Source organism: Phymastichus coffea, unplaced genomic scaffold, assembly GCF_024137745.1.
Source record: "Phymastichus coffea isolate CEN01 unplaced genomic scaffold, Cenicafe_Pcof_1.1 PCOF00117, whole genome shotgun sequence".
Taxonomy (NCBI): domain Eukaryota; kingdom Metazoa; phylum Arthropoda; class Insecta; order Hymenoptera; family Eulophidae; genus Phymastichus; species Phymastichus coffea.
Genome location: NW_026706928.1, coordinates 193908 through 221553, shown reverse-complemented (window position 1 = coordinate 221553; position 27646 = coordinate 193908). Strand labels below are relative to the sequence as shown.

At 35.7% G+C, this 27646-nt stretch overlaps 1 protein-coding gene across 1 annotated transcript; it reads left to right on the top strand.

The window, feature by feature from the left end:
• Positions 1-273: 273 nt before the first annotated feature.
• Positions 274-26561, top strand: LOC131670866 (uncharacterized). The gene is made up of 49 exons (XM_058946843.1): positions 274-442; positions 951-1076; positions 1152-1412; positions 1733-1900; positions 1969-2286; positions 2364-2711; positions 2773-2986; positions 3046-3681; positions 3761-4099; positions 4174-4349; positions 4631-4789; positions 4902-5140; positions 5218-5589; positions 5769-6105; positions 6329-6385; positions 7160-7318; positions 7872-7955; positions 8497-8790; positions 8861-9220; positions 9406-9624; positions 9780-9932; positions 10239-10700; positions 10774-11643; positions 11802-12218; positions 12338-12626; positions 12729-13120; positions 13240-13548; positions 13684-13860; positions 13935-14329; positions 14485-14587; positions 15520-15824; positions 16209-16415; positions 16489-17118; positions 17192-17774; positions 17856-18061; positions 18129-18269; positions 18340-18505; positions 18576-18786; positions 18857-19485; positions 19587-19867; positions 20408-20685; positions 21269-21519; positions 21753-22185; positions 22267-22442; positions 22522-22681; positions 22756-23321; positions 23398-23969; positions 24293-24902; positions 25103-26561. The coding sequence occupies exons 1-49, from the start codon at positions 392-394 to the stop codon at positions 25688-25690; spliced, it is 15477 nt and encodes a 5158-aa protein (XP_058802826.1). The 5' UTR covers positions 274-391; the 3' UTR covers positions 25691-26561.
• Positions 26562-27646: the final 1085 nt, after the last annotated feature.

Here is a 27646-nt window from a genome sequence, read left to right as displayed (position 1 = left end):
CAAAGCAATCGTTCGCACACTTAATGCTGAGATAAACAATTCTAAACATTTATTGGAAACAGTAACAGTGTAGATTATTCGCTACAAAACCACGCCAATAATCATCAAATTACGCGATTGTTTACTTGCAAACGTTACGCCGCGCAATTGTAACCGCCAAAGAGAGAGACAGTACTAGAGACATAATAAGCAGAGGAGGGGGTCAACACTCACAAACGGTTAGAGTTACGAGCTCAGTAGCGCAAGTGCATATCAGTAGAGTATGTTGTACAATCCACAAGATTGATAAATGATATAATTTGTTTCCTTTCTGTGTACAAGCAATTTGTTTTTTTTTAACTTGATGAAATTCAGAATTTAGAAGCCTTGGCGATGAGAAGTTGAGGTAATAATGGATGAGGAGACGCGCAAACGGGGCGCTATAGAGGCTGGTAGGGAGATGGTGAGCATATATTTAATATTCTCTCTTCTCATGCACATATGCATTTAAGGGTCGGCTATTTTTAACCTTAGGCCCTGCGTGATCTTGTATAGTAATTCCGGGATTAAGTGTATAAAAAGGTATGACTGGGTTAATCGAGTCGCTATGTCTCTGCCAAATGGATATTCTTTTTCTTAATTTTTGCAATTATTTTGTTGCCAAATTTATAATTTCAGATATAAAGGATTTTTATCATTACTATTATTTTATTATTTATGGTTTTACGATTTCTGAATGCTGTCAATATTGCTCATGTAGTTAAACTTGTTAATTCAAACAATTAATGCTAATATTTTCAAGATGAATATTCACAACAAAAAGGATTAATTCTTGCCATGAAACTTATGCTTATGTCATACACCACTCCATTTTGGGAATGTCCATATAAACATTCAAATTACTACTGACTGCGTAGTTTAATAATATTAACAATCAGTGCATGGTATTGATGAATTTTTTTTTGCTGTAGCTTCTTGCCTACCAATCTAAGCGTGCAAACAAAAAGTTGAGCAACAGCAGTGTGGAGCCAGCATCAGATGAAGAATCTCTCTTCAACGAAACTGTCAATCAATCTATAGATCTAAGAAGCATTAGCGTAAATTTCTAAATTTCAGTGACTTATTTCTCAAATTGAATATTTTTGGTATAATTTGTGTTGATATTGTTCCAGAACAATGAGAGTGCTTTCTCAAGAGATGTCACAGTCAGCAGTGTCAGCATGAGTGAAGGAGAAGGTGATTATGATTTAGAAGGCTTGGCTGGAAGAGTTACCGTATTGAAAGAACAGCTTCAAGGCAAGGAAGCTGTTGTCCAAGCTTTATCTGCTGAGATTGATCATCTCAGAACTGATGTCTCTTCTCCAACATCTTCTCACAGCCAGAGCAGCAATATTCCACTATGCACAGATCTTCTTGGCACTTACCATACAAAGGTTAGTTTTTGTTTAGATTAAATACAATTTATGTTACTCATGAGTTATTAATATAATTGGTATTCATTAGTAAACTGAATTAATTTTTCTTGGCTATAGAAAATTATTTTTTCAAAACAATGTTACTTACTTTACTGGGTTCAAAGAATTATATGAAACATTGACCATGGCAACATTCAGAAAACAGTAAAACAAAACAGAGTCAATATTTTTTAATCATAATTTAAACTTTACTCTACAACAAAACTCTACAAACTATAAACTAGACATGCACAAAATTCAATAAATGATTGCATACTAATATACTAAATTTTTCTTAGCTACAAGAATTTGAACGTGCTCTACAACATAGAGATGATTTAATTGAAGATTTGACCACATCATTACAACAAGCTCTAGCCTCTAGAGATGCCTTACTTGCTCAAATTACTATTTTAAATACATCTGAATTAGAAAATACCAATGATAATGATGACCACGATGGAAAGGTACTAATTCTCTTTAAATTAATTTAGAAACTTTGAAATATCTCTATAATTGTAATTGATTTTTCCAGATTGTTGCTCTAGAGGGTGTATTAGATACTCAAAAGGAATTGATTACGAGTTTAAGATCCAAACTGGAACAAGCACAAGAAAAAATTGAGAAACTAGAAACTGAAAACAGCACAAAGAATAATGAGTTGGTTAGCTACAAGGATGAAGTTGAAAATCTAAATAAAAGAATAAAAGAAAGTACTAGTAACCCGGAAGAACATCTTTTACAGAAATCATATGACCAAGTGAAGAAAATTGAAAAGGACATGAAAATTATTATTGACAAATTTGCTGCTGAGACCATTGCAAATAAAACTGAACATGATAGCCAGATAAAAGTCAGCATTATCTGTCTTAACTGTATTTTATTGCTTTAAAAGTATAAATTTGAATTAATGTTATTTTTAAATTACAGGAGTTGAAAACTAAACATGAAGAAGAACTTAAAAAGTTGACAGATGAAAATAAAAATTTAGAAGCTCGTCACGCTGAAGAAATGTCTGCTCTCCAGAGTCAATTGTCTAAATATAAACAAACGCTTGAGCCGCTCAAATTGGAACTTCTCACTAGTAAACAGTCATATATAAAAGAGAAGGAACTCCTCACTGAACAGATCAAACTGCATAAATTGCAACTTGAGGAGATGACTACAAAGTATGTGGCGACTGCTAGTGTTTGGGATTCCAAAGAAAGCATCGAAAGATCTTTGGAACAAGCTTTAAGCGAGGCTGCTAATCTTAGATCGGAAAATGAATCTCTTAAGGTACGTATTTATTTTTTTAAATAATTTGCTTTTCCCGAGAAACTTGAATCGTTTGCTTTAGTTTAAGTTAGATGATCTCTCATCGAGATATTCAGCTGCACAAGGTTTAATTGAAAATGGACAGCAATATGAACGACAACTGAGCAATAAGATTTTCACTCTGGAAAAGTCTTTGTCAAGGCTTAGTGGTATTAGTTTTAAAGATCTGGATGAGACTACTTACCAAACTTTTGACGATGTTGCTGTTCAATTCCAAATCACTCAACAACGATTAGGTAAGTTATATCAATATTAATGAATGCGTAGAATTAACAAAATCGTTTTATTATAATAGAGGAAAAAGCAGCTCTAGAAAAAGATCTTCTAGAAAAGATTAGAAATTTCGAAGATTTAGTTTCCAAGAACAAAATTGAACTTGAAATTGCCAATCAAGAAAAAGAAAACTATGAGAAACAGATTAAGGACATGAAAAATACAATTGATCAACTGAAAGCTGAAATGAAAGATCAGCCAACTCGTATGTCGACCGATTCTTTAGAAATGATGATGTCTAGAGAGCCATCTTTCGAACAGAAAATCCTGGAGTTGAAAAATACTATTCAAAAACGTGACGAAGAAACTGCTGAATACATGAAGAAACTCGAAGAATTAACGAAAGCTAATAGCAGATTACTAGAGGAAAGCGAAAAATTGAGAAGTGGTCTACAAACTGCTTACGCTCAATGTGCAATTTTTGAGGAGAAACTTGATCAAACTTTGGCGCTTGGTGATTCCACGGTGATGTTGGACCAGACTGAAATACAGAACTCAACATTTAATCTTGAGGAACTTCTTCTCAAACAGACAAATTACAACAATGTACTGATTAAGCTAGACTCATGTAGAAAGCAGCTTCAAGATTATGAGGACGAAAGAGCTAGATTGTTGAAAGAAATTGAGGAGAAATCCAAAGAGAAGGAGGTTATTCTTGGTAAATATTTTCTTTCATTTTACATTCAGTTGTATTATATTAAATGACTTAAATAAGTAATTTTTTATTAAATATTTAGCATCCGTGCAGCAAAAGGAAGAGCAGCACCGAGAGGAATTAAATGTTATGAAAATGGAATCGGAAGCTGAGTCGCAAAAATTTGAAAAGTTGTTGCGTAATTTTGAAGAAGGTAATGAAGGGCTGAAGCAGTTGAGAGACGATTTGGAAGAAAAACACGCGAAGGAGATGGAAGAATTGCGTACATATTTTGAGCAAAAATGTTTACATTTAGAAAAACAATATTCTGAAGAAGTCTTCAGTCAACAGTCAAAGAAAATGTCAGACAATGACAGCGAGCTTGAAGAATTGACGGAAGATTTGTATGTTGGTGGACTTGGTGGAGGTGGTGATGCAGAAGGCAAATATAAATATTTTATTAAATGTTTTTCTATTCCTCATTTACATTAACTACATTGCAATATATAATTTCAGGTGCGTCCATCGGAGAAGCAAAATCTGAATCTAATCGTACTGCTTCAGCTGATGGAAACGAAAAAATTGCTCAGGTCATATCCAAGTATGAAGAAAAGTTAGAAATTCTTAAAATACAACTCAACGAGGAAAGAGAAAAATCTGGACGTACTATGCTCCTGAAAGCTATAAATCAGGTAAATTTCAGTTTGCTCCATATGTTAATTATAAATAAATTATGTCTTTTATTTTACGTTTTATGGTGCTGGGTGTATAGCTTTATTAAATATCGAGGTTGACCCAGAATCATAATGCAAAAATTGCTTTATTACATTGAAATCATTTAAAAAAAATAGTATATTTTTATTATTTTGCCGTGAGCAGAGCATGTCTTGTTTATTTTCATAAAAACATCATACTACATAATCATTCATTCGTGTTTGTGACTAACGATTGTCTCTCGAAAACTCGCATGTAGTTTAGTCAAACGGAGCAGAACAGCAGTTGCAACAATGACTCGTCTATGCAGGAGAGTTGCGAGTTGAACGAGTTACGTGCGGATTACAATCGGCAACTCGAGGAACAAGTTGGTCTCGCTCGTGTCGACATTATCAATGCCCTACGAGAGCAGATTGAGGTATTTGTCGTGAGCATGTTTGTTAAGTCTTTTATGTTTTTGTCAGTCATCGCAATTTATTGTTTTATAAATTCTGTAAAAACCATTATTTGAACTTGAAATATATTTTTAGGCATTAATTACTATGGAATCGGAATCCGACGAAAACTGGCCAACAGAGTTGCTTGAATTGCGTAATAAATTCACAAGTAACACAAAACGAGAGATTCAGACTCTCAAGGAGAAGCACCTTCATGAGATCAGATGTTTGAAAGAAGAAAGCAATCAAGTTATTAACGAGTTGCAAGAGGAGATCAGAAGAATTCGTACTGAGACTCACGAATCTTTGCAGAGTAACCTGATGAAAGAAAGGTAATAAATTCAGTCTTTGTTAATTTATGATTTTGTATTTTAGCAATGTAAATAATTTGTTTGTATTTACTTTACAGAGACACTCTTCATAAGACTTGCGAAACACTTAAAGGTTTAGTAGGCCAGCTGATTGACTACTTCGTAGATTGTGAGGAGGAGCTGAACAATACTTTGATTAATGAAATTCTCAAGAAGCAAAGTCTCACTCGTGCGGATTCTAGTTTCGAGAATGATAAGGTCAAAAGAGTTCATTTTGCTCCGCAATCCGGTGAGATTGCATCTATAATCAGTAGCGATAGTGATTTGCAACAGTTGATTAATAGCGAGAAAGATATTATGAAAATTATGAAGAAAGATTTGGACGCTTGTCTACAGAGATTGAGAGTTGATAGTGCGAGGATTATGAATATTTCTAGTTCAGATTCCGAATCATGGTCTATCGGCATTGGGTAAAATGATACTCATTTATTATTCAATTGAATTTTGTGCTATTTTTTATTTCAATTTTCGCTTTCAATTTTTTAGTGCTTATTCATGTAATTTGTAAAATGTCAATATATATATAATATTATTATGTAAAACAAAAGTTACGTGTTAAATAAAATTTTGAAATTGTTTTCTTTTTCAGCGATAATCAAAGTGAGAGACTAACCGAAACGGAAAAGCTTCTCGCCTGCTTCCAGGAAGAGAACGAGCACTTAAAAGTCAAGATAATTGACCTGCAACAGCGTCTCATCAATGCGGAGTCCAAAAAGGAAGTCATCTCCGAGGGTTACGGTGAACAGGATACTACTGGATGCGACGTCAACGAAGATTTTATGCAATTGCAAGATCGTGCGAGGAACGTTGTGATGCACGGCAGTAATGATACAACATATCTTATTCAAATAATCGACGATCTTTGCAAACAAGGGGACAAGAAAGAAGAAGATCTAAAGAAGGAGAGAGAAGATCTACAACATCAAGTAATATCAGAATATTTTTCTTATTTGCGTGCTTGGCATTCATTGCATGATGGTTGTTATTTTTTTTTTATGGCACAGTAGATTAACGCTTAGATTATCATGTATTTATATATAGTACTTCAAAAAAAGTCCTGCGTAATCATTATATTATTGGTTAATTCACACGAGTACAAGGAAAAGGATGTAGAAGGAAGGATAAGTTTGTTGTTCTGTTTGCCGGCAGGTCTCGTTAGTTCTCCCCACTCCTACCCCAAACATGAGCGAGCTCCGCTGCTCAAAGGTAAATAACACAAATTCAGTCTTTCCGCGTTCAGCATCTTCTCTACCACCATGTGCAACTACATCCCTACCTTCGCTAATAATGCGATTATCAAACCAAATGGAATTATGGTGACGGGTCGCAAGATCGTTTCTTTTCGAGAAGTAATGATTTTCAATATTCGATGTATATATGTATGTATATGTATATATGTATGTATGTATGTATATACACAACATACACACACGCATATACATATGTATGTATTATGCATGCAAAAGAATTTTTATATATTTTAGTTGTTGTCGATGTTGTATATACTGAAGTGATGTGTATTAAACACGTGTTTACTTATCAATTGGCATGTAGAGGTATAAAGATTTACATTGGTTTAGTGATTTTAGATTTTGTGGATGCACTTTTTTTCGTTGTTTGGTGTAACTTGTTTTCAGATGACGTGCTAGTTAATCAGTGTTGGTGGAAGAATATTAATCGCGTAATCATTTGAGAATCATAAATTTTTTAAATAAAGAATAACAGTCATGTTGAAAATCATTGCTGAAACATACATGGGAAATACGCTTAATTAGCTTCCATTGCTTTGTTGCAGACTAAAACGATTTGATTTTATTTTAATAGAAATGAAAAGTTTTTGAACCTACGTTTTGAAAAACTGCTCGACAATTTCAAAATGCTTTGGCAGAATACATGCCAACAGAAAGCAAAATTTTAATTAATTCTGTTTGAATGTCTGTTGTACAATGCCTGTTAATCTAAATAATTTCCTGATGATAGATTGAAGCTGCCGATAAACAACTGCGGTCAACTCGCAAATTCCAAGAGGAGCAAGCAATCGAACGTGAAAATGAACGTGACGAAGCTGCCAAGACCATCAAATTTCTTGAAGATCAATTAAAAGAGCAGAAAGAAAGATCTTTACGTCTTGGCAATGAGGTAAAGAATATTAATTTACGAGGTATCACTTATATTTACCTCCAGTTTTTAATTTTTTAAAGTTGGCCACGTAATGTTTACACGAGTACTTATTTGGGTAAAACAATTGTGTTTTGTGAAGGATAAATTATGAATGTTTTTTTAACGATGAGATTTTTAATGATTTTCACAAGACACAATGGTGGTAGGTTTTCTTAATGCACAATTATTAATTGAAATTTATACTGATGTTTACTGTCCTCAATAAAAATAACAAAAATAGTTATCTAAAGAAGATTTGCACTAATTACTTTTTGATCAAATTGATTTGAGCTGAAGCAGCTTATAACACTATACACTGCTATATAATGTTATATTAACACAATTTTATGCGGAGAAAAAACTACTCAAATTGTTGTGGTTTAAAAAATAAAAAATAATAGTTTTTAAGAAAACAGAGTAGCGCATCCTCCAATTGGTTGAAGGTTTTTTCTCTATGCACTGTGGTTTTGGTTTTCTTTTTTTGGTTTCTCTGTTTGTCGCACACCTAATTGCAAAAAAAAAACAAACTTAGCAGTGTGCGCTATCACCTGCCTCGTCAACCGCGAGCAGCTCTACGCTTCGACCGAGTGACGAATCCGAGGTCGAACTCTCATCAGTGAGTGTTTAATTTTATGCACACATACCTATACACGTTTGAATATTCACCATAAAATTTTGAAACTGTAGTCCGTATAAAAATCTCTTGATGATTTGTGAAATTATGTTATTTACAAATATGAATGCGATTTATTTTTAGAGTCGGGCTATAATAATAAAATGTTCAGATTTTAAAGTAAACTTTACTTAATTTTTTATTGTCATGACAATTAATGTAGGTGAAGTCATATATGAAAAGTCATAAATATGTAAAGTTTAGAATACTTACAACATCGAAAATTTAGTAAGCAAAAGGTATATTATTATAGAACTGGTAAAATAAATCTAATGGCAAGCTTGATACAGCTTCATGGTAAAGGTTTCAAATTAAAAAAAAATTAAATCTTTACAAATATTAGTAAATCGGTATATTCACAATTGCATGCTCACCTAACGCTCGAACTAAACACGCTTCACTATATAATTTGAATTTTATCTCACTCTTATCCTCAATCACTCCAACATAAGATCTTCACTTATAAACGCCTCGATTAAATTAGATGGAATCCGTTACCGGACAGTTAACCAAATTGGAGCGTCAAAATAAAGAACTCGATTGCGAGCTGAAGGAAGCCGTTGCTAAGATTTGGGAGCTCAAGGACATCATTCGCGATCTCGAGCAACAGATGCTCGCAAAAACTGATAGAGAGGATATTTTGAATAATCAAATTCAACAGTTGGAAGAAGTGATTATGGCACAGACTAAAAATCAACAAGATCTCGTGCAAGAACTCGAAATTGTGAAATCTGGAAATGAAAATGCACAGTTGAGTGATCACATTGGACATCTACAGGTTTGTACATTTTTTATCATTTGTAAATTACATGTATATAGAATTAGCTGTATCATTTATTTTCACACAGGAGGAACTACGCAAACATCAACTGAGTTCCGAACAATTAACCGCCAATTCATCCGCTCTACGTCAACTTCGTATGGAGATTCGCGAATTACAAACAGCGATGGATCGCAAAACTCGTGAACTTGAATCATTGCACGTATGCGGCTCCAGTTTGAGTATTAGTCAGCCAAGCGAGGATGTATCGATTCGCGATCAAATTGATGCAGCGAGATGTCCAACACCCGACGATCCAACATCTCCTCCAATTTTGCCATTGGATCATGTCTTAAAGTTGAAGGATACTCTTGTGAAGCATTTTAGGGCTGAAGATGTAGCGTTGAAAAGGCTTAAAGATTTAGAGATTCAGTTAGGTAGCCTGCAGGTGAGATTTCACATCAATAAATTAAAACTTCATAGCTTTAAATTTTTTTATGATAAAATCTTATTCGTCCATTATTGATTGATCTACATAATTCTTATTTAAGAAAAACGCCATTTGAATATTTATCAATACTTAATAAAACAATTCATTACAAACAAAACTGAATAAAAATATTTTATTTATAGCGACAAAACGAAGAGCTGCTTGCTGAGCAAGAACTTATGCAACAGACGACATCTGAGCAGCTTTTCCAGATAGAAACTCTTCGTGCTAGGCTCGAGCAGCAGAAGCAAAATGCGCCATTTGCTCAGCGACAAGTCACCTCGCGACTCGAAACTCAGCTGTATGAAATCAATGACAGGTTGGAAGTTGCCGATCGCGCTCTCGCCGATAAAAACATGGAGGTAATAATATAAATTTAAAAAATCATTTATAATATGTTATTAACGATTAATTATCCTGCTTATGAATTTTAATATACAACGCACTCTTCTTTCATTTTAAGACATACGCATTATATGATTAAGCTTTGAGAATGCTATTTAACTTTTGATTACAGTTGAATGAAGTGAAAGACCAGCTAGAACGCGTGACTCGTCTATTAGCCGACAAAGAAATGGAAATAGCAAATGTCGTTCATTCAGAAAGTGACGTTATGAAAAAGCTAAAGGATAGATTAGAAATAGTCGAGGAAGAGAATCGATTGATGCAGGTAATTTACTTCTCATTTGAAAATTATTAACCTGTTAATCGGGGAAATCCCTTTCTAATTACGCAACGTATAACGGGCGCGTTCTTTTGCACTAAGACGTGTATGAATGACGTATTACCATAGTAGTAGTAAAATATATGTCCCGCCCGTTCCAGGGCGCAATATAAATATCGAGGACGTATTCATATGTCCTACCTGTACCCGATATTGTTTACTTTTGACGTATTTATACGTCCCGCTCGGTTAACAGGTTAATTATGATTTCGATTAATAAAATACAATAATAAATTTCTTTTTTTCTGTCAGACAAAGATCCATGCACAAGATAAAGGCCAAAATCTTCCTCAAATAATCGACTCAATGCTAGCTGAGAAAAACGCCGAAATTGATCATCTAAAGGAACAATTAGTTCACCGTGAGAAACAGTTAGAAGTCTATTTGTCTATTGACGAAGCTCAACTTCGCGAATTACTTCGTCAGAACGAGACTCAACAAAAGCACAGCGCCAGAACGCTCAGTGACATTCTATCTATTAATTCTGAATGCGAGGATGCTTGCGAAGCAATACGCGAGGCACCAAACTTCACGCGTTCGCAGAATATTTCACTTTTCAAACTGCCAAACTCTGATACACTTCCTGGTAAGCAGGATATCGTAGATTTCTCACATCCGATCACAGAAACACCAAGAGTGCCGAGGCTTGAGCTTGGCTCAGCAGAACATAGCGATGCGGAGCATATCGAGTCTAATGTCGAAACTTCTAAAGAGGTATTGTATATTTTATAATTTACGTAAACAAATTCAAAAGATAATATTATTCTTATTTAAATAATTTATGTAGCAGTTCTTCCACATGGAAGTACAACCACACAGTGAAGTTCCTTTGGTTAACATTACAACCATTCACGAGTTGTCTAGTGGAACTCACGAAGACTCGACAAATTCAGAAGATTCAGATGATGTGTGTCCTCGCCACGGCAAAGTGAGTAACGCAAATAACTCCCTACCACACAACAACGAGACTCTTATGTACAATGCCCAAGCCATCCAGAGAATTAATGGGCTTGAGTGCCATATAAAAGTTCTTAAACAAAACTTGCAAGTAAAAACTGAAGCTCTTGAGCAACGCGAGGCTGAACTCACAGAGATTCAGAATAGTCTTGAGCAATTGCAAGAAAACATCGAGTCGTTGAATGAAGATCGCTTATTCTATAAAGCAGAATACGAAAAATCCAAGGATAATGAAAGTAAGATTCAGCGCGATCTCGTGGAAGTGGAGAATACCTTAAAAGATAAAATTGAAGAGTTTGAAGAGTACAAGAAACGTTATCAAATCGACGAAAAGATTCTTGCTGATGAGTCGAGGCGTCTTAAGCGTAGCGAAGCAGCTTTGCAAGAGAAACTCATGGAGGTGACTAATCTTAAGGAGATTATTTCGGAAAAGGAACTTGCCATTGCCACACTGCAAACCCGAAATACGGAACTTGAGGACGAATTAAAAGAGCTACAAGATTTCAGGCGAAAGCTCGATACATATAAGCAGGAAATCGCCGAGTATCATAGTGAGATTCGAAGATTGAGCGAAGGATTAAATAGTAGAGATCAGATGATTAGGAGGCTTGAAGAAATGGCGAGAAGAAGTAGTTTGTCAGGTGACTCTTCACCTAGTGAGAAAGATCAGGAAATTTATCATCTTCAGGAGTACTTGAAGGTACGAAATATTATTAGTTTTATCATTTACAGTCTTAATTACATCGAAGAAACGTGATTTTTCCTTCAATCTATCCCATTGATCATCCCCAGCATCCAACATCCTACTTTTCCTTGCAGTTTCTGCAACAATGCTTATATAATCCTTCAAAATTAAAGGAAAAGGACAAAGTGATTCGTCAGATAAACGATGATAGCAAGAGCCTTCACCGTGCTCTCGAAACCATTCAAAATAAAATGAAGGAATCGGGTAACGTCGTGGAATTACGACGAAAAATCAAAGACGAGCGTAAACGTAACGTTGAATTAGCCGAGGAGAATGCTAAACTTCGTACCGAAGTTGAAATGCTTGGACACGCTCGGCGACCAGACGAGGATCATGATATTACGGAAATGGTACAGAGGGAGCTGAATCTCTCGGCTAGATTGGACCAACAACTAATGAATGTGATTGATAGCGAACCTGATGGAGTATTGAAGAAGTGTGGAGATCTTAAACAAGCGAACAAAGAGATCGAGGAACTGACGAGATTGAAGAATGATTTGGATATCGAAAAAGAAATGTTGAAGTCTCAGGTTAGTTTTGAAATTTCATACAGCAATTTAAAAATTATAAATTGTTTTTTTTTCTTTCGTAAAAAATATAAGTACAAATGTAACTATTAATATACATTTTGTTTTGTATTTGATTAAAGATCAGCGAATATGAGCGGCGAATCCAAGAACTTAAATCTGACGTGGAAGAAGAGTCTCTAAAAGTCTTGAAATTGGAAGAATTTTTATCGAAAGAAAGACATTTGGTAAGACAATTGCAGATACGAATGCAGAGAGAAAAACGGGAAGCTGAAGAGAACAAAGATAAAGACACAGAATTGATTACAATGCTTAGAATAAAATTAAATGAAGCGTTGGAGGCTAGAAACCGACTTATCGATGAATACAAACATCTTGAGATGATGAACGCTGCGAGAAAAGGCTTACCAGGTATTTAACAAAAAATTTATAATTATATTAGTTTTAATTAATACTGTAAATAATAAATATAAAAATTAATTTAATTAATATTGCACAATCATTATTGTTTAGCAGTTAACGTTCAAGAAGACTTCAAGAAGTTGCAAACTGAACTAACGGAAAAACTTGAAGCAGAAAAGCGAAAAACCGAAGAAGTTCAAGATGCCCTTAGCAAGATTTCATCTGAAAAAGACCGCTTGCAAAGTCAATTCGAAGCTGCAAAAGCTGAAATTGAAAAGCTTACAAATAATTTCGAAATAGCTGATTCCACAAAGGATCAACTCAAAGCAGATCTACGAAAAGCTAAAGAGGAGTTGAAAGCTCGGACAAAAGAGTGCGAATGGCAGAAATCTCTTCTCAAAACCGTCAGTGATGCTGAGACGAAGAGAACCCAGCATCGCACTAATGCTGATGCTGAATTGAAAAATACGAGAAGAGAACTTAAAAATGCGCAAGAAGTTATGGTAAATTTTATGTTTTTTTAATTTTTAATAATTTTAATGAGTTAATAGTGGGAAATGTACTTTTAAAAACGATAATATTACAAAAAAGGATAAAGTACAGATTATATTCCTTAAAATAGCTTGTTTATTTACAGAACGACTTCGAAGCTGACATGAAAACTCTTAAGCTTCAACTAAACGAAGCGGCAGAGCGTGAAAACCAGCTTAGTCTTGCAGTGGCTTCTCTCACAGATAAGGAAACAGAACTAACTGAGAAACTTATTGCTGCTAAAGCTGAAGATAAGAAACTACGAGAACTTATTGCTGAACAGCAGGCTGAATTGAAACGCTATCTTAGTCGAGAGTTGGATTATGCTGATGATTTGAGGAAGGTGAGAATGTTATATGAAAATGGAAGTTCACCGAGTAAAGTTTGGAATAGAGTTAAGGTGAGTTAAATAAACATTAAAGAAGTATTCTTTAAAAATAAATTTATCGAATTTATTGTAACTGAATTTCTGTGTATAAGTTACGTATATAATGTTCTATGTCGAAATCCTAAAACATAGTTTATTTTATCGCAGGAATTGAATGCTACAATTGAAAACCTGTCAAAAGATAAAATGAATTTATACGAAAAAGTTGAGCGCATACGGGAAGAAAATAACAGGTACCTTGAACAGATTCGATTCTTAGAAAGTCAACTCGCGCAAAAGATGTCTAAACCGTCCAATATCAATCGACAAGACTACGAAGAAAGAGTAAGTTTTACAATCTGTTTTTAAAAATAACTTTCTTTTGCTTCAGTTTCTTATTACATTAAATTTGTTGCCAGTTGCAACACTTTTACGGAAAGTATCTTCGCTCCGAGAGTCGACGCAAGGCGCTCATCTACCAGAAGCATTACCTCTACTGCATCGTATCGAGCTATCAAATAGTTCAAGAAAATACTGTTTCCTTCCTGGCAGCACTCACTCAGGCGCAACGTGTTTATGTACGTCCTGGTCCCCATCGAAAAAATGCCAAAGTCAGGTTCCGTGCCGCTATTCTTGTTGTCATTGGACTGCAGAGGATGAAATGGTTGATTCTGAGGTGGCGAACGGGAAGAAGAGTTGGTGCTAATGTTGTCTTGGGAAGTATGGACCGACCGGTCATCTACCAACCACCCACGCAAAGGGCTCCTCTTATCGGATCAGGACATTCACCGCCAGTCAAGGAAAGAACAATTAAGTAAGCTAGAACATACTTTTTTGTAGCTAGTTTTGTCAATTTTAATATTATTATGCTTTCAAAAACAAGTTTCATTTTATGAAAAATCTAGAGTACCATGTTATTAAGTTAAAGCTAGTTGAAGTTTGATGGCAAAATATGATTTTTTTTTACAGTAGGACTAGCTATTTCTCTCAAGATCCATATTTTCGGCGTTTCACAGACATTCAACAAAACCTGCACCTGCAAGTACCTGAATCCAACGCCAATACATTCAAAGTGGATTAATTAATCGTGTTGATTATTAATTGTGTATATAAGTGTATATTTATGGAGCGTGTGTTTAAATATTTATATTTGTGAACGAGATTTTTACGAGCAAATGTTCTTTTTTTTTATTTATCTACTTGCGACTACGGAAAACGAGCGAAAAACATCGTCACTCCGTTAAAAACTACATCGAACCAAAGCCTAATTGTTGTAGTGTAAGCAATGAAAAAAATGGAGAAAAGTACTCTTTGCGACGACACGCGAGTCGTATAATTCTTGGTTACCAAACTGCGATCGAAATTCGATCAAAGATTGAAGTTTACCAGTGCCTTGGATTGAGATACCAGCGTTTTTTATTGAAAATAAATAATAAAGATTACCAGTTTTAACATTGTACCTATGCGTTTCATTGCCTTAATCTAATTATTATCCTTATAAAAACATTACAAATAACTTTTTTCCCCGTAAAAATTCATTTCTCATGTACAATTTACCATACATTTTTTATTCAGTATAATACTCGAATAATAAAGACGACATCATGCCTACATGACTACGTTACATATTCCATGGTTACACAATGTACAAGTTTACTATTATAATCTGTAAATGCTGATTTAATCGTTGAAATTTGAAAATATTTTAATTCCCTTATCGTAAGCGTTCCAGCGTATTTCACAGGCATTTCCTCGAAACCACAAGACTCAGGCAAGCATTCGTAAGCATCCCGATACTGCAAAAACATGAAATTCTAGCGTAACTGCATGTCTCACACATTTTCCCCTCCATGCGGTAAGCGGCTCTTTAAAGCCCCACCACGTGATTCCATTTCCCGCCTTAAACCTACAGCTATACCTCATGCTACAGTCTAAGCTCCTTTTCTTTCTCTCTCTATCTCTCTTTCTTGCTCGTGTATATCTATATAGGTTTTCCGCACAAAGAAAATTTACGTGCTGCGGCGGCGCGTCGCCGCCATTGTGAACGCGCCATCAGTTTCCCGCGCGCGCAAGAGGAGAGCGACTCAGCGATCGTGCACGCACGACCAGCGGGGCACAGTCGAGTCGGAAGCAGAATTTTTAATACATAACGCAATACGCATACCGCAATCAGAAGTCAGAGACAGAAAGAGCGGCAAAGATTTATTATACACTATGGCGAGTAGTAGCATCGTCGAGACGATGCGTACCCTCAAAGAAGTCAGCTCACCTCAAGAGTCGCGTATATTAGCCCTCACCTCACTGAGGAGGTAAGCAGAGAGTCGTGCGCGCGCGTGTGTGTGTGTTGCTTTTTGTTCTTTTTTGATCGAAGCCATCAAGGGCCACCGCCGCAGCGCAGCGCGCCAAAAACTAGTCACCGCCTGTTGCGGCTTTTTCGCTTTTTGGAGGGAGTTAGTACATTTAGGCTTGCGTCGGTCCTCCTCCCTCTTAACGTTTCATCCTCACTTGGAGACGCCGTTCGTTCTTGTTGAAGTCTTACTCGATACCTAATTATTAACCATGAGTTTTGTAAAAAGAATTGGTGGTGTGACGTTTGTAATGCAAGTGGTTTAGTATTTTTGTAAAAAAGTAGCTCATGAATTGATCGATGTAATTGATTAACAACACAATCACGATACGACTCCATGTTGCAGGTCTCAGCTGCAAGACGACAAGAAGATAATGTCGTTGAAAGATGGTGAATTTTGCGAGCTGTGCAATGCGGTTATCGAAGCGAGCCTTACCGACGACGAAAAACTCCACATCGAGGCATGTCGTACCCTCGACATCGTTTTGCCTGAAACGGTCAACAAGAGTTTCGACTTTTTCAAGTCAATTTTGCAGATTAATCGGAAAAAGAGGTACATAAAATGCACTGTAATTTTACGTGTAATTTGTTGGATGAGACTGAATGTTAATTGTTATGAATTGCAGGCTGAAGTTACTTGAGTCTCTGAGTATCTTAAAGGATGATACAGTGTCAGTTATTGGCAACAAACCCTCTGTCATTGATTTCTTTAATAACTGTTTTGACACTGCTCAACCTAAAACTATGGAGTGGTTGCGAGATGAAAATGCAGACAATATTGTTCTCCTTAAGAATTTGGAGAATCGAACACTATCAGAATCTGATGAGCTTGAAGAGAAATTTGTTGATCAAGCGCTGAAGTTTCTTGCAAGACTATGTGGTCTCTCATCATTGGGTCTCAATGTCAGACAGTTTGACACATTTATAATGGAAAAAGTGGTTCCACTAGCATATATGGGTCACAGGAAACAGCGAACAGAAGCGCTTAATGTTCTCCAGTTAGCTATCAAGAATGACATTGGCCTCAGAATCAAATCGTTGCATAGAGAGATCTGGGAGAAGTACAAGATTACTTTGCAAAACTTCTACTGCAAGAGGATGCTGCTTTTGGTTAACTCTTCTGAGCCTGATTGGGCTGCACTATGGGAAAATAGTATCACATTTATTGGTACTGATTTACATCGAGGCTCTGGATTAGTAAATAGTTTGCTCAAAGTTGAGGAAATTGCTTTCAAATCAGCTGATCCAAACAGAAAGTAAGTATTTCAGTATTGCACTGCGTTTGATCATTTTATTATGCTTATATTATGCAATCTCTAACACTTGTAGGCAAGCCTTTTTATCCTGGAAATTGTTGATTGATAATTTTGCTTTGGATCAACATGAACTTGCAACAACGCGTCGTATAAAGCTTCTGTGTACTCCACTGAATGCCAAAAATAGCAAAACAGAAGTGATGGTACTTACAAAATTAGAAGTCTGGTGGCATCTTATCTACAAGGTGTATCCTAGCATATCAGAGTGTGTAGATTCAGTGCTCATTCCATTTCTTAATATGTGCTTTGGACCATTTGGCGATAAACCATTATTTACTCAAAAAAGTGATAGCAATGTTTCTCTAGGCAAGAAGTTTCCTAAAACTCAGTTATTTGCAGTCAATGCTTTGGTACAGTTAATTGTAGACAAAAAAAATGAGTCAACAGCTATGTTGTCAATGATACAAGAGAAACTTCCTAGTCCTGTGAATAGTGCAGTTTTTGAGAGTAAATACAAGATTTTTATACATTGCTTTGGAGAAGTGCTTCTTAGCCTAAGTTTATTGCCTGATGAGGAAGTTCAAAATAAATCTCTAATTCCTAAAATCATCTGGGATAGCCTTATCAAACGGATAGGAGAGTACGATAAAATGAAAGTAAGTATAAACACCAATAAGGTACTTAGAAATTGTAAAGTATAATTTTTCTTATTTATGAATTGATGTTTAATGTGGTAGGTTCCAATGTACAAAGAAATTGGGAGTGTTATAGTTGAGTTAATAAAAAATAACTTTCATAAAATGGCTCTCATCAAGAATTTCCTTTTAGAAGTCGTGCTCAAGAATTTTAACAGTATTTCGAATTATATTCAATTCACTGAGCAAATCCTAGCAGATTTAATCAATCTATATCTTCAAGTAAATCACTTCTCTGGTTTTTCTCAGTAAGCATTCTACTAAACAATAACAATCATTTTTTAACAACTACTTATGAACTATTTTAATTTATAGTGAAAATTTTATTTCAATTGAGACACTCTTAATGCATCTTATCAAGCCTAAAGATTCTAACACCTATTATCCAAAAACACTTGAAATGATGCAAAAAATTCTTCAAATACTAGATGATACCAGAAAAAATAAGTCTCATATGTAAGTATACTTATATTTAAGGAATACATGTTCATCTCATAAGTATTATGTAACAAATATATTTTTGAAGGTATGCAACTTGTGAAGTATGGTGTATACTTGCAAGAATAGCCAAGAAATATGTAGAGGATGAGCAGCCAATCAACGAGAGTAATTTGATTGAACACAAATTCGAGACTATTGAGAACATTATCAAGTTTCCATTCGTCAGTCTATATACAGATAATCGACTTCAAGTAAACTATTTTACCTTCAATTAAAATATTTTACATATGTATGTATCTCATAAAAAAATTGTTTCCGCAGTTAAAATCAATGGCAGAGGCATGGATGGAACTGTATAAACAATTTGATTTGCAAGCAGAATTGATGGTGACGGTAAAGCCAAATGAGATTCTTAGTCGTACGTCTAACATGATTATTTTGGCTTTGAAGTGGGAAAAGAAATGTTATGAATTTGCTGCTGTCTGCATTGATGGTCTGCTTTCTGTTGTTAGCTATAATGAATTACCTGGTTGTGAGTATTGCTTCTTTCAAACCTATTTTTTCAATCAACAATGAATTAAATCATTATTTGTTTGTTGCAGCCTCAGAGATTCCACCATTTCTCATACTTTTGAAAAGCCTAAGTGTACAGTGTTTATCAAATAAAAGCTTCGCCACGGATAAAGTATTAAAAGCTTTTTCATCGTTTCTGCTCGGTGTCTTTAATTACAGTGTAGAAAAAACTGCTGTTTACCTGAAAGTATCTGAACCAATGGTCAAAATATTGCTCAAAACGCAAACAGACGATACCAATTTAGAAAAAGAGATCTGCAGAACTTGGCATACAATTGTCAGTCTTTTTAAAAAGCTTCAAAAGCACTTCAACTATGAATTACTTAGCTGCTATCGACCAACAATTATTATGGCTATGTTACACCTTAACGACGAGATTTCATCGGCTGCTCTGTCAATGCTAGATATGAAAGATAGCGTTGATGACAAAATGAGACAAGCAATTGACGACATCCTGAGCGAACTTGAACAATCATCTGTAAAAAGCAACCAACTAGTTGATGAAAAGAAAGCCAAAAAACCCAAGCTCCCGTCGATAAAGTCTGTTGGTAGTTTTCTTAATCGTAGAACTACCAGCCCTTCTGGTTTTAAAAGAGATATTAATGGTAAAGAGATCACAGCGAAGAGTAAGGTCGTTAACATCGAGCCTGATTCACAAGTATGATTCATCTTACTTTCCAAATTCAATCTTCAAACCCGTACTATTGTAATGAAATTCATATGCAGTAGCTTATTGTCCTTTCATTTTTTATTTTATAGGATTTCGTTGTGATAAACACCGACGTCAAGCTCGATGTGAATCGACTAACGGATCACCAAAAGGATATGCTGAAAAAACGTCGCGAAGATATACCAGCGATGTACAATGAACTCACAGTTTCTAATTCACAAGATACGCAACAGCTGCAACAGTGGTTTGACTCTAAGTCCAGCGTTAATAACAACGAGATCGCCGTACCTAAAAGTGCCTCTTCAGACACGCTACACTTCAAGAACATCATGCAAGCGTTCCCTGAAACACAGCCCAAGAAAATAGTGACGTGAGTACTTTTTTTTTTAAATTAATTGATGGTACTGTTGATGATTGATGATAGTCTTAAAATTTAGTTCATAATGATTTATTTGGCGATGTTTTTTCCAAAACTTTCATTTTTAATTTAAATTAAATTATGGAATTCAGATTAGATTTTAAAAAATTAATAGAGAAATCGAATTTTTAGACAAATAAATTAAATTAGAATGTATAAAATTTCTCAAAAAATTGCGAAAAAAATCATGTATTATTCAATATAAGAATTCAGGTTCAACATTTTTTGTTTCAATGCGAGAAAATAAAACATACTAATATTTCGAGGAATTGAGCTTTGCATGCCATTCATGTGGAAATGATATCTTTAGAATCATTCGTAATAAATTATTCCCTAATCTACATTGATTTTTTTACATTGTACATCATATAACTGAATTATAAGCACTTTAATTGAATCATTTGGAAGTACAACGATTCAGACGAATCGTAAATAATTTTTTTTTCACGCTTACAAAGTTTACAAATTTAAATCTACAAAAAAAATTTACAGCTCGCCAACAAGTTCGCCAAGAGCGCAGACAAGACGACAGTCAGCAGCGGCAGCAGCGGCGGCAGCGACAGCAACGGAGGAAAGCTTGCCGAATCAGCAAAACGAAAAGTCGGTCGAGCAGTCGTCAACCATCGTCAAAAAATTGGACTTTGAGTCGCACGACGAGTACCCCGTTGTTGACGGCGATAATACACCAGCTGAACAAGTCTCACCGTCGATGATTGACCAAACGAATAAAATGCGTCGGAGGAGTATGGCCGAAGAAAACAATGCTATCAGTTAGTTTTTCTGTTCATACTTTTGTTTGTTTTCACGGTGTGGTTCAATGCTACATGTTATAATATGCTTCTGCAGTCGTGCATTTGTGCAACGTATAGTCTATCGAGCGCGATTTGCCGATAATAATTTAATGGTACAGCTGTGCAGTGCTGGATTTACCGCTTCGTTAAGAAAAGTGAGTGGGATTTTGAATAAAAATTGATCATGGGATGCTGAAAACACCTAACCTAAAAAAATAAAAAATAAAATTTATATCGCGTAGCGTGCATATGTGGGAGGCGGGAATCAGTGAGAATATTCAAAAAGTCAGGTAATAATGTAGGTCATGTCTTTCTAGTTGATTGATTACACAGCTGCATCGAAAGATTACCACAGATACCATTAATTTGACGTTGGCATTCATACCAGCAATGACAACTATCGTGAATGCACGTTATTTTTATGCGTCTAGAAATCGAATAGCGAATAGCTTGACTTATTAATAATTAGAAATTGACTTTTGTCGATCTCTTAATTTGAAAAATGAATATTGAAACGAATTGAAAATATAAAATATCACAAAAAATCATCAATTTTTTACAGACTCGGCAAAGAACAATCAATCGAGATTGACAAGACGCTCGCTGCAGCAGCCACTAGAGAAAACGGGAACTCTACGAAAATACAACAGTAACGAGCAGCTGATGGGCAGTAAACGTGGTAGAAAACGACGCAACTCAGAAACCAGCTCAGAGGGTACCTTGGACGTTGAGCGTGAGAAACGACCTAGAAAGGACAGCACGAATGAAGTACTCCACACCAGCGAAGAGAGTAACAAGTTTATCGAATGCACGGTGAGTTTTCAATTTCTCAACGACAGAAAATCAATAGCGAATGTCTGCTATTTTTACAAAATGTATAGAACAGTAGAGTAAGTATATTGCAAAATGAAATTAGTAATTTCTGTTTTAATTGACGAACTGTCGTTTAATAAAAGTTGAAAATTATGATGATGAATTTAGTTCTGATTGAAGTAGCTAAATTAATTAAGTTAATGAGTTTTAATTTTTTCCTTTTATTTCAATAGCAAGAAATAGATGGCAAAAAGTTCTCTAAACGTCAGCTTAATGAAATGTCACGGCTAAAGATCGATATGGTGTTCAAGCCTCTGCCAAATCGTCGTAGTGTTGGCAAGGTAGGTGAAACTGATAAGAAGTCTTTACTCAAAGAGGATAAGCCAAAAGAAGAGTCCAACTCACAACCCGTCGTTAAAAGGCGTTCGATGAAAGGTAGTGTAATTATCGAGAAAGGAACGACTAATTCAGCAAAAGATGTTGAAAATAAGAAACCAGAAACCGCGCAGAACAAAGTTCGTGGCCTTAGAACTATAAATGCTGGTAAATCTGAATATACTGCTGCCAAAAAAAAACATGAAGTAGTGCCGGATTCGCCACAGGAAATCAACGTTGAGGATGTTGCCACACAGGAGGAAACTGTTGATAATATTAAAGAAAGTTTGAGTGAGTTTATTTAATTCTTTTTGCAGTTGTTATACACTTACTAATTAACCTCTTATTAATGCTTTATCGTATTTAAAATAGTCAAATCCACAATTCCCGAAAGCGAAGAGACACAAGAAAGCTTAAAGTCGTCGTCGCAGGAAAGCGATAAGTCATCGCAAGATTCAGATATTGTGGAGAGTTCACAGGAGCCGACTGTCTCGAAAATGGACAAGGTCGAGTGTTTCATAAAAATTGCTAAAGTAGAATTAACTCAGGTCTGAATACTAACACGGTAGTTAGCTCAAAAATGATAATGTTATATCTATCTAACTTACTTTTAACTTTCTTTAACAGACTACGGCAGTGAAAGACGAGGAAACAGAAAAAGAGTCGACGGTTATTCCAGCGACACAGTGTGGTTTAGACGATTCGTCTATATCAATTATACCGCCCACAGTCGAGAATGAGAAGCCAGTGCTTCTACAAGAAGCAAAAAGGCTTGAAAACAATAATGGTAAGATTTTTGTCATGTAAATTAAATTCGCATTTGATTAACAGTTGATTTCAGTTAAACAATATTTTTTTTAGGCAAACCAGTAGCACCAATAACATTGCTCTCCTCGCCAAAAAGTACACCAACTCGAGTTATTCGGTCGAAAGCATTCCCACTGCAAGGCCGTGCCGCTCAAATGTTAGGTCTTGTTACGAAACAATCAATTGCTGAAAAACTCGCAGCAGATGGTCTAAAAGAATCCGCGTTGACAGACGAGGTGACTATTGTACCTCTGCCAAAAAAAGATAAACTTATCGCAAAAGAACACGAACGAGTTTCAAGTCCAGGAGGTAGTAGACAAGTCAAGATGTTTAACAACATGAATAATAACAGCGTTCCTCAAAGATGTTCATCACCATTGATGAGTAAATTTAAAAATTTGAATAACGATGGGGAAAAAGTCTCGCCGAAACTTGACAAACACGAGTCTAGCGAGAAAGAAAGTTCACAGTCCAGTGGCGACGAGTCGCCGAATAGTAAATCTAGGAAGGAATTGCCATTATTAGAGTGGTCAAATGCTAATCCTCCGTCGTTGACAGCTTCGCCCAGTGCCAGTATTTTGAAAAGAAATCAAGAGATTGATGTGGAAACGCCAAATAGAGTGAGTTTACTATCCATACATGTTGGTAGAGTACAATTGGATTTTTGATTAATAAAACAAATATTTTTTCTCATAGAAAAAGCGAGTGAGCTTTGCTGACCCGCCAGTATCTCGCGAAATGGGTTATGAGATAATGACAGAAACATCCTCACCTCCACGACTGGAGAAACTTCCTTCGATGCGCAGTCCAAGTGCTCGTAAAGAATTTAAGCGTCAGTCAAAATTACGCTTCGTACCAATGGATTCAGACACGAAAGAAATCGAAGCGATCTCTCAACCTCTAGTGGATGATGAGATGATACCCTCAGCGAAAATTAAACTTGCCACCGTATTAACAGAGATCTCGATCGAGGAAGTGAAAATCAACGAGAGTACTGATAACGTAAAAACGTCAACGCAAGAAGATAAAAATGACACGTCTATCAAACTCGATTCAATTAATCTGTCGAATATTAACAGATCTAGTGATAATCGTCAAACATCGTTGGATGATACCGTTGATGTTGAGAACATATCGTCGAGTCTCGAAATGACACAAGAGAAACCAAATTCGATACCTGCGTCGCAAGGAAGTGGAGATGATAGAACCCTGCCGGTTACTGACTCGTTGTTTTCTAATTTGCCGCTTAGCCAGGAAACGCAGAACAGGTAAGTTTATTTTATTTTCATTGTCAACTTTTTTGTGATAACACATATTTTGTATCTGAGATTCCAGTAAAAGTACAATTTGAATATACGCTTTAACCTAATTAAGTTGAAATATCAGTGCGTTATTATTCCGCGTAAAATATAAAACATTACGTTTCACAATCGGTATGCTAAGTGCGCGTAAGTGTGCCACTTGCGAAACCGCAAAAAATGTAGACTTAGCACATACGAGCAATAACTTCTGTATTCATTGGATGGCGAGTCGGCATTTGAACAAAGTAGGTCCAAGTGAGTCAACGTTTTTCTTTCTTTTCCAATTGCAGCGTGGCGCATTTGATTGAGCCGGAGAATCTGGACTCGACGTTGCCTGTTTATCCGTCTCTGATTTCGTGTTCTGATGCCGTGGAATCTCTTAGCGCTGATTTAGTAGATCCATTGTTTACATCAAATCTCGCAACACACTTGTCCACACGTTGCATTCATTCGATCGGTGACTTGGCCCAACTAAACGAACGCGACATCAATCGATTGCCAATTAAAAGTCCAAAGGTCGATTGCGTGAAAAAAGCTTTATCGAGGTACGAAGAGAGAGTTAATACATCTTCGAGGACTCCTGAGAAGTCGACAGCCAACATCGTCGTGCCTTCGAGTACACCACTTGGTCACAGAAGACCGATGAGAACAAGGCCCGACAACGATTCATTTGAAGATCTCATGAAGACCAGCGACTTAATGTCAACCAATGTCTCGGCGCTCAAAAAACCTGTCAAGAGGCCGTCGAGTGACAGTTGCGTGCAAACAAGTCCTACGAAGAGAACGAGAAGAGACGATGAGATACAATGTCTTGAGCTTATGGAACAATGTGACGAAGATGTATTATTTGATGCGTTTGCCAAGAGGTTCGGTGCCGACAAAATTTGCAAGGGATATAGGGTGAGTTTTGCCTTTTTTTCTCTTTGAAAATTAATTATAAATGAAGAAATGAAATTTAAAATTAATTTAAGATGAAAATTATCCTTAATCAATCAAATTTGGCAATTATATCAACTTAGTAGTTTTGATTATTTTAATTATTTCGAAAAGAAATTTTATTTTATTAATAAGCTAATAGTTACTTCTTATGTTTGTTGCAGAATAATATCAGCGACATGTTGCAAACAGATCGTAAACGAGAAACTTTGAACGATATCAGCCTCAGCATGGAAGACGACAGCGAAGCGAATTTGAAAGCGTCTATGAAAACAGCAGGCTTACAAAAGATACTGCAAGAGCTACCAAACATATTTGAGTCTGACGAAAAATTCATTGACACTGTGCTAAAAACTTACAAAAAGAAGTTCAAAATCTCACATGTGTTAAAAATGTTGAAACCCAGCGAGTTGAAGGAAGCCGTCCCCGATGAATTCAGTTCGAGCGAATTGCTTAGCATGTTGGTCGAGCGATTATCGAGGGAAGACAAACAATTAACTGACTCGAGCGATTTGCAAGCACTGCAAAGTAGAGTACCGACAAACGTGATAATCAATCAAGTTAAATCGAGAGCTGATTTTCATACGGAAGCATTGCTGAACTTCGCTTTGGATAAGTGCCCGGAAAAACCGTCGACTGGTGTAAGAAAAGTGCTATTAAGGATTCTCACGGAGAAATACGAGTACGAAGATCTGCTAGATCTGACTCAAGAGGCTCAGAGACTCGGCTGGCGAAAGTCGAGCGGGAAATGATTTTTAAGGCGACGTAAACTGTGAAACAGATAAACTTGTCGCAATTCAAGTTGTAAAACATTTCTTGGCAAAGACTGAAGGTGCCATCATCGTGGGTAGTTGTTCACTCGCAACTATTAATCATACCTTGCGCTATTAATTTTTTACTTGTAATCATGTTGACAACACAAACCATTCGAGTGGTTTATGAATAAAATTCTTTTTTAAGGGAAAAGATTGTATATACGGTTGCGGTAAAAATTATTAATTTTCTGAATCGTAAGATTTGTTTGCACAAAATTTGATCATTTAAAAATTTTGTTTCAAAACTACCAATTGAATTTGACTTGAAAAAATACAGAGGTATACCTATTTATAGTATGACAATTGAACGTGCTTCAATTCTGAAAACGCTGACGCTTCTATTACATTAATTTTTTTTATGTAAATTTTTCTTGACAGAAACGTGATTGCTGCGATCAATCTGGATGATCAAAGTATTGAGTCGTAGCATACTTTTAGGAAAAAATCTTTAAGTTTTTGATTATAAGGTTTTAGTATACATTTAGACTCATTTTGATAACGCTGTCATTTCTTTAGACATCATTGTTTATATTTTATACCCCGTATTGTAAGATAAAACTCTTGATAATAAAATATTAAGTATGTATAATATATTCTTTCCTCATATTTATTTATTTGCAGCTGCAATACCTTTTATATACTGTAGTATTGGCACTGATGCACTGTAAGATGGTGTTTGCATGATGCGAGGTTAGTGCGTACCGATAAGCGAGCGATGCCTCAGATTGTTCTCTAATTTGACAAGACTTGGAAGAGCATGCTCGCATCTTCACTCTGCATTTGCAGTACCGAATCTCAACTGTTGTGATTAAAGATAGCAAGTTCAATTAACTGTGTTTAATTATTTAATAATTCCTCCAAAGAACCTTGTATAATATTTAATTTATAAATATATGACATACTACAGATATGATGCGTGAATAGTACGTCAATTTGAATAGTATACAAGTTGTGCATATTTTATTTTCATAAATATATTGAGATATAAAAAATGATATGAAATTTAAAAAATAAATGATAAATTAAGCTGAAAAAATTTGACTTAATGACTAAAAGTACAAGTCTAATTTTATATAACTTTTTTTGTTAATTAAATAACTACTACTGTTGTTCAATTTTTATAAATGCACTAAACTCAAACGCGTGGGTTATTTTTCTAATTATTGCAGTTTACCAATTAAAATGATTCGCATTATTGCGGAACGAAGGAAAATATTGAATATTTAAAAATTTCCAATTTTCAGGTTCGATCACTTAAGCTTTTATTGATTTTTCTATAACTAATAACAATTTGTATAATGTGGTCAACAATTATTGCAACACATAATAAACAAACTCGCTTTCACACTCAACAGATGAAGTAGTGGAAAGTTGAGCGATGTAAGTGCCGACCATGGTGCATAATAGTTATTCACGTATATCTTGGGCTATACCACGTTGTAATGTGTCGAGGAACGTTGTGACGAAGAAGGGAACAGTGTTGCGTCCGAGACCGCGTAGCGGCCGAGGAGGCTCCGCCCCCTTTCCCTTAAAAAGTCCCGAGACGTAATACAATGTGTCATACAATACAGCCCAAAATTCGTTAACAATTTTTCAGCGTTGGCTCCCGTAAGCTGATTTTTAACCCTCACCCGACTATAATTGAAATTTATGCAATGATTGTAAACAGTTTTGTCCGTTTTTTGAAACACGCTTTAACCAAGATACATTGCTCGTCGATCGCGCAGGGGCGCTCCAAGCAAAATCGTAGAGCAAAGTTAATTGGTCCAGCATCGTCGCTGTTCTGATGAACGGCGGAGGATTTTTCTAATCTTTTTCCTCGTTTCTTCGTGCTTCGACTTGTCACTTTTTTCCTAATTATACGTGTGATATTTGTGCACTAGTTACGTAGCT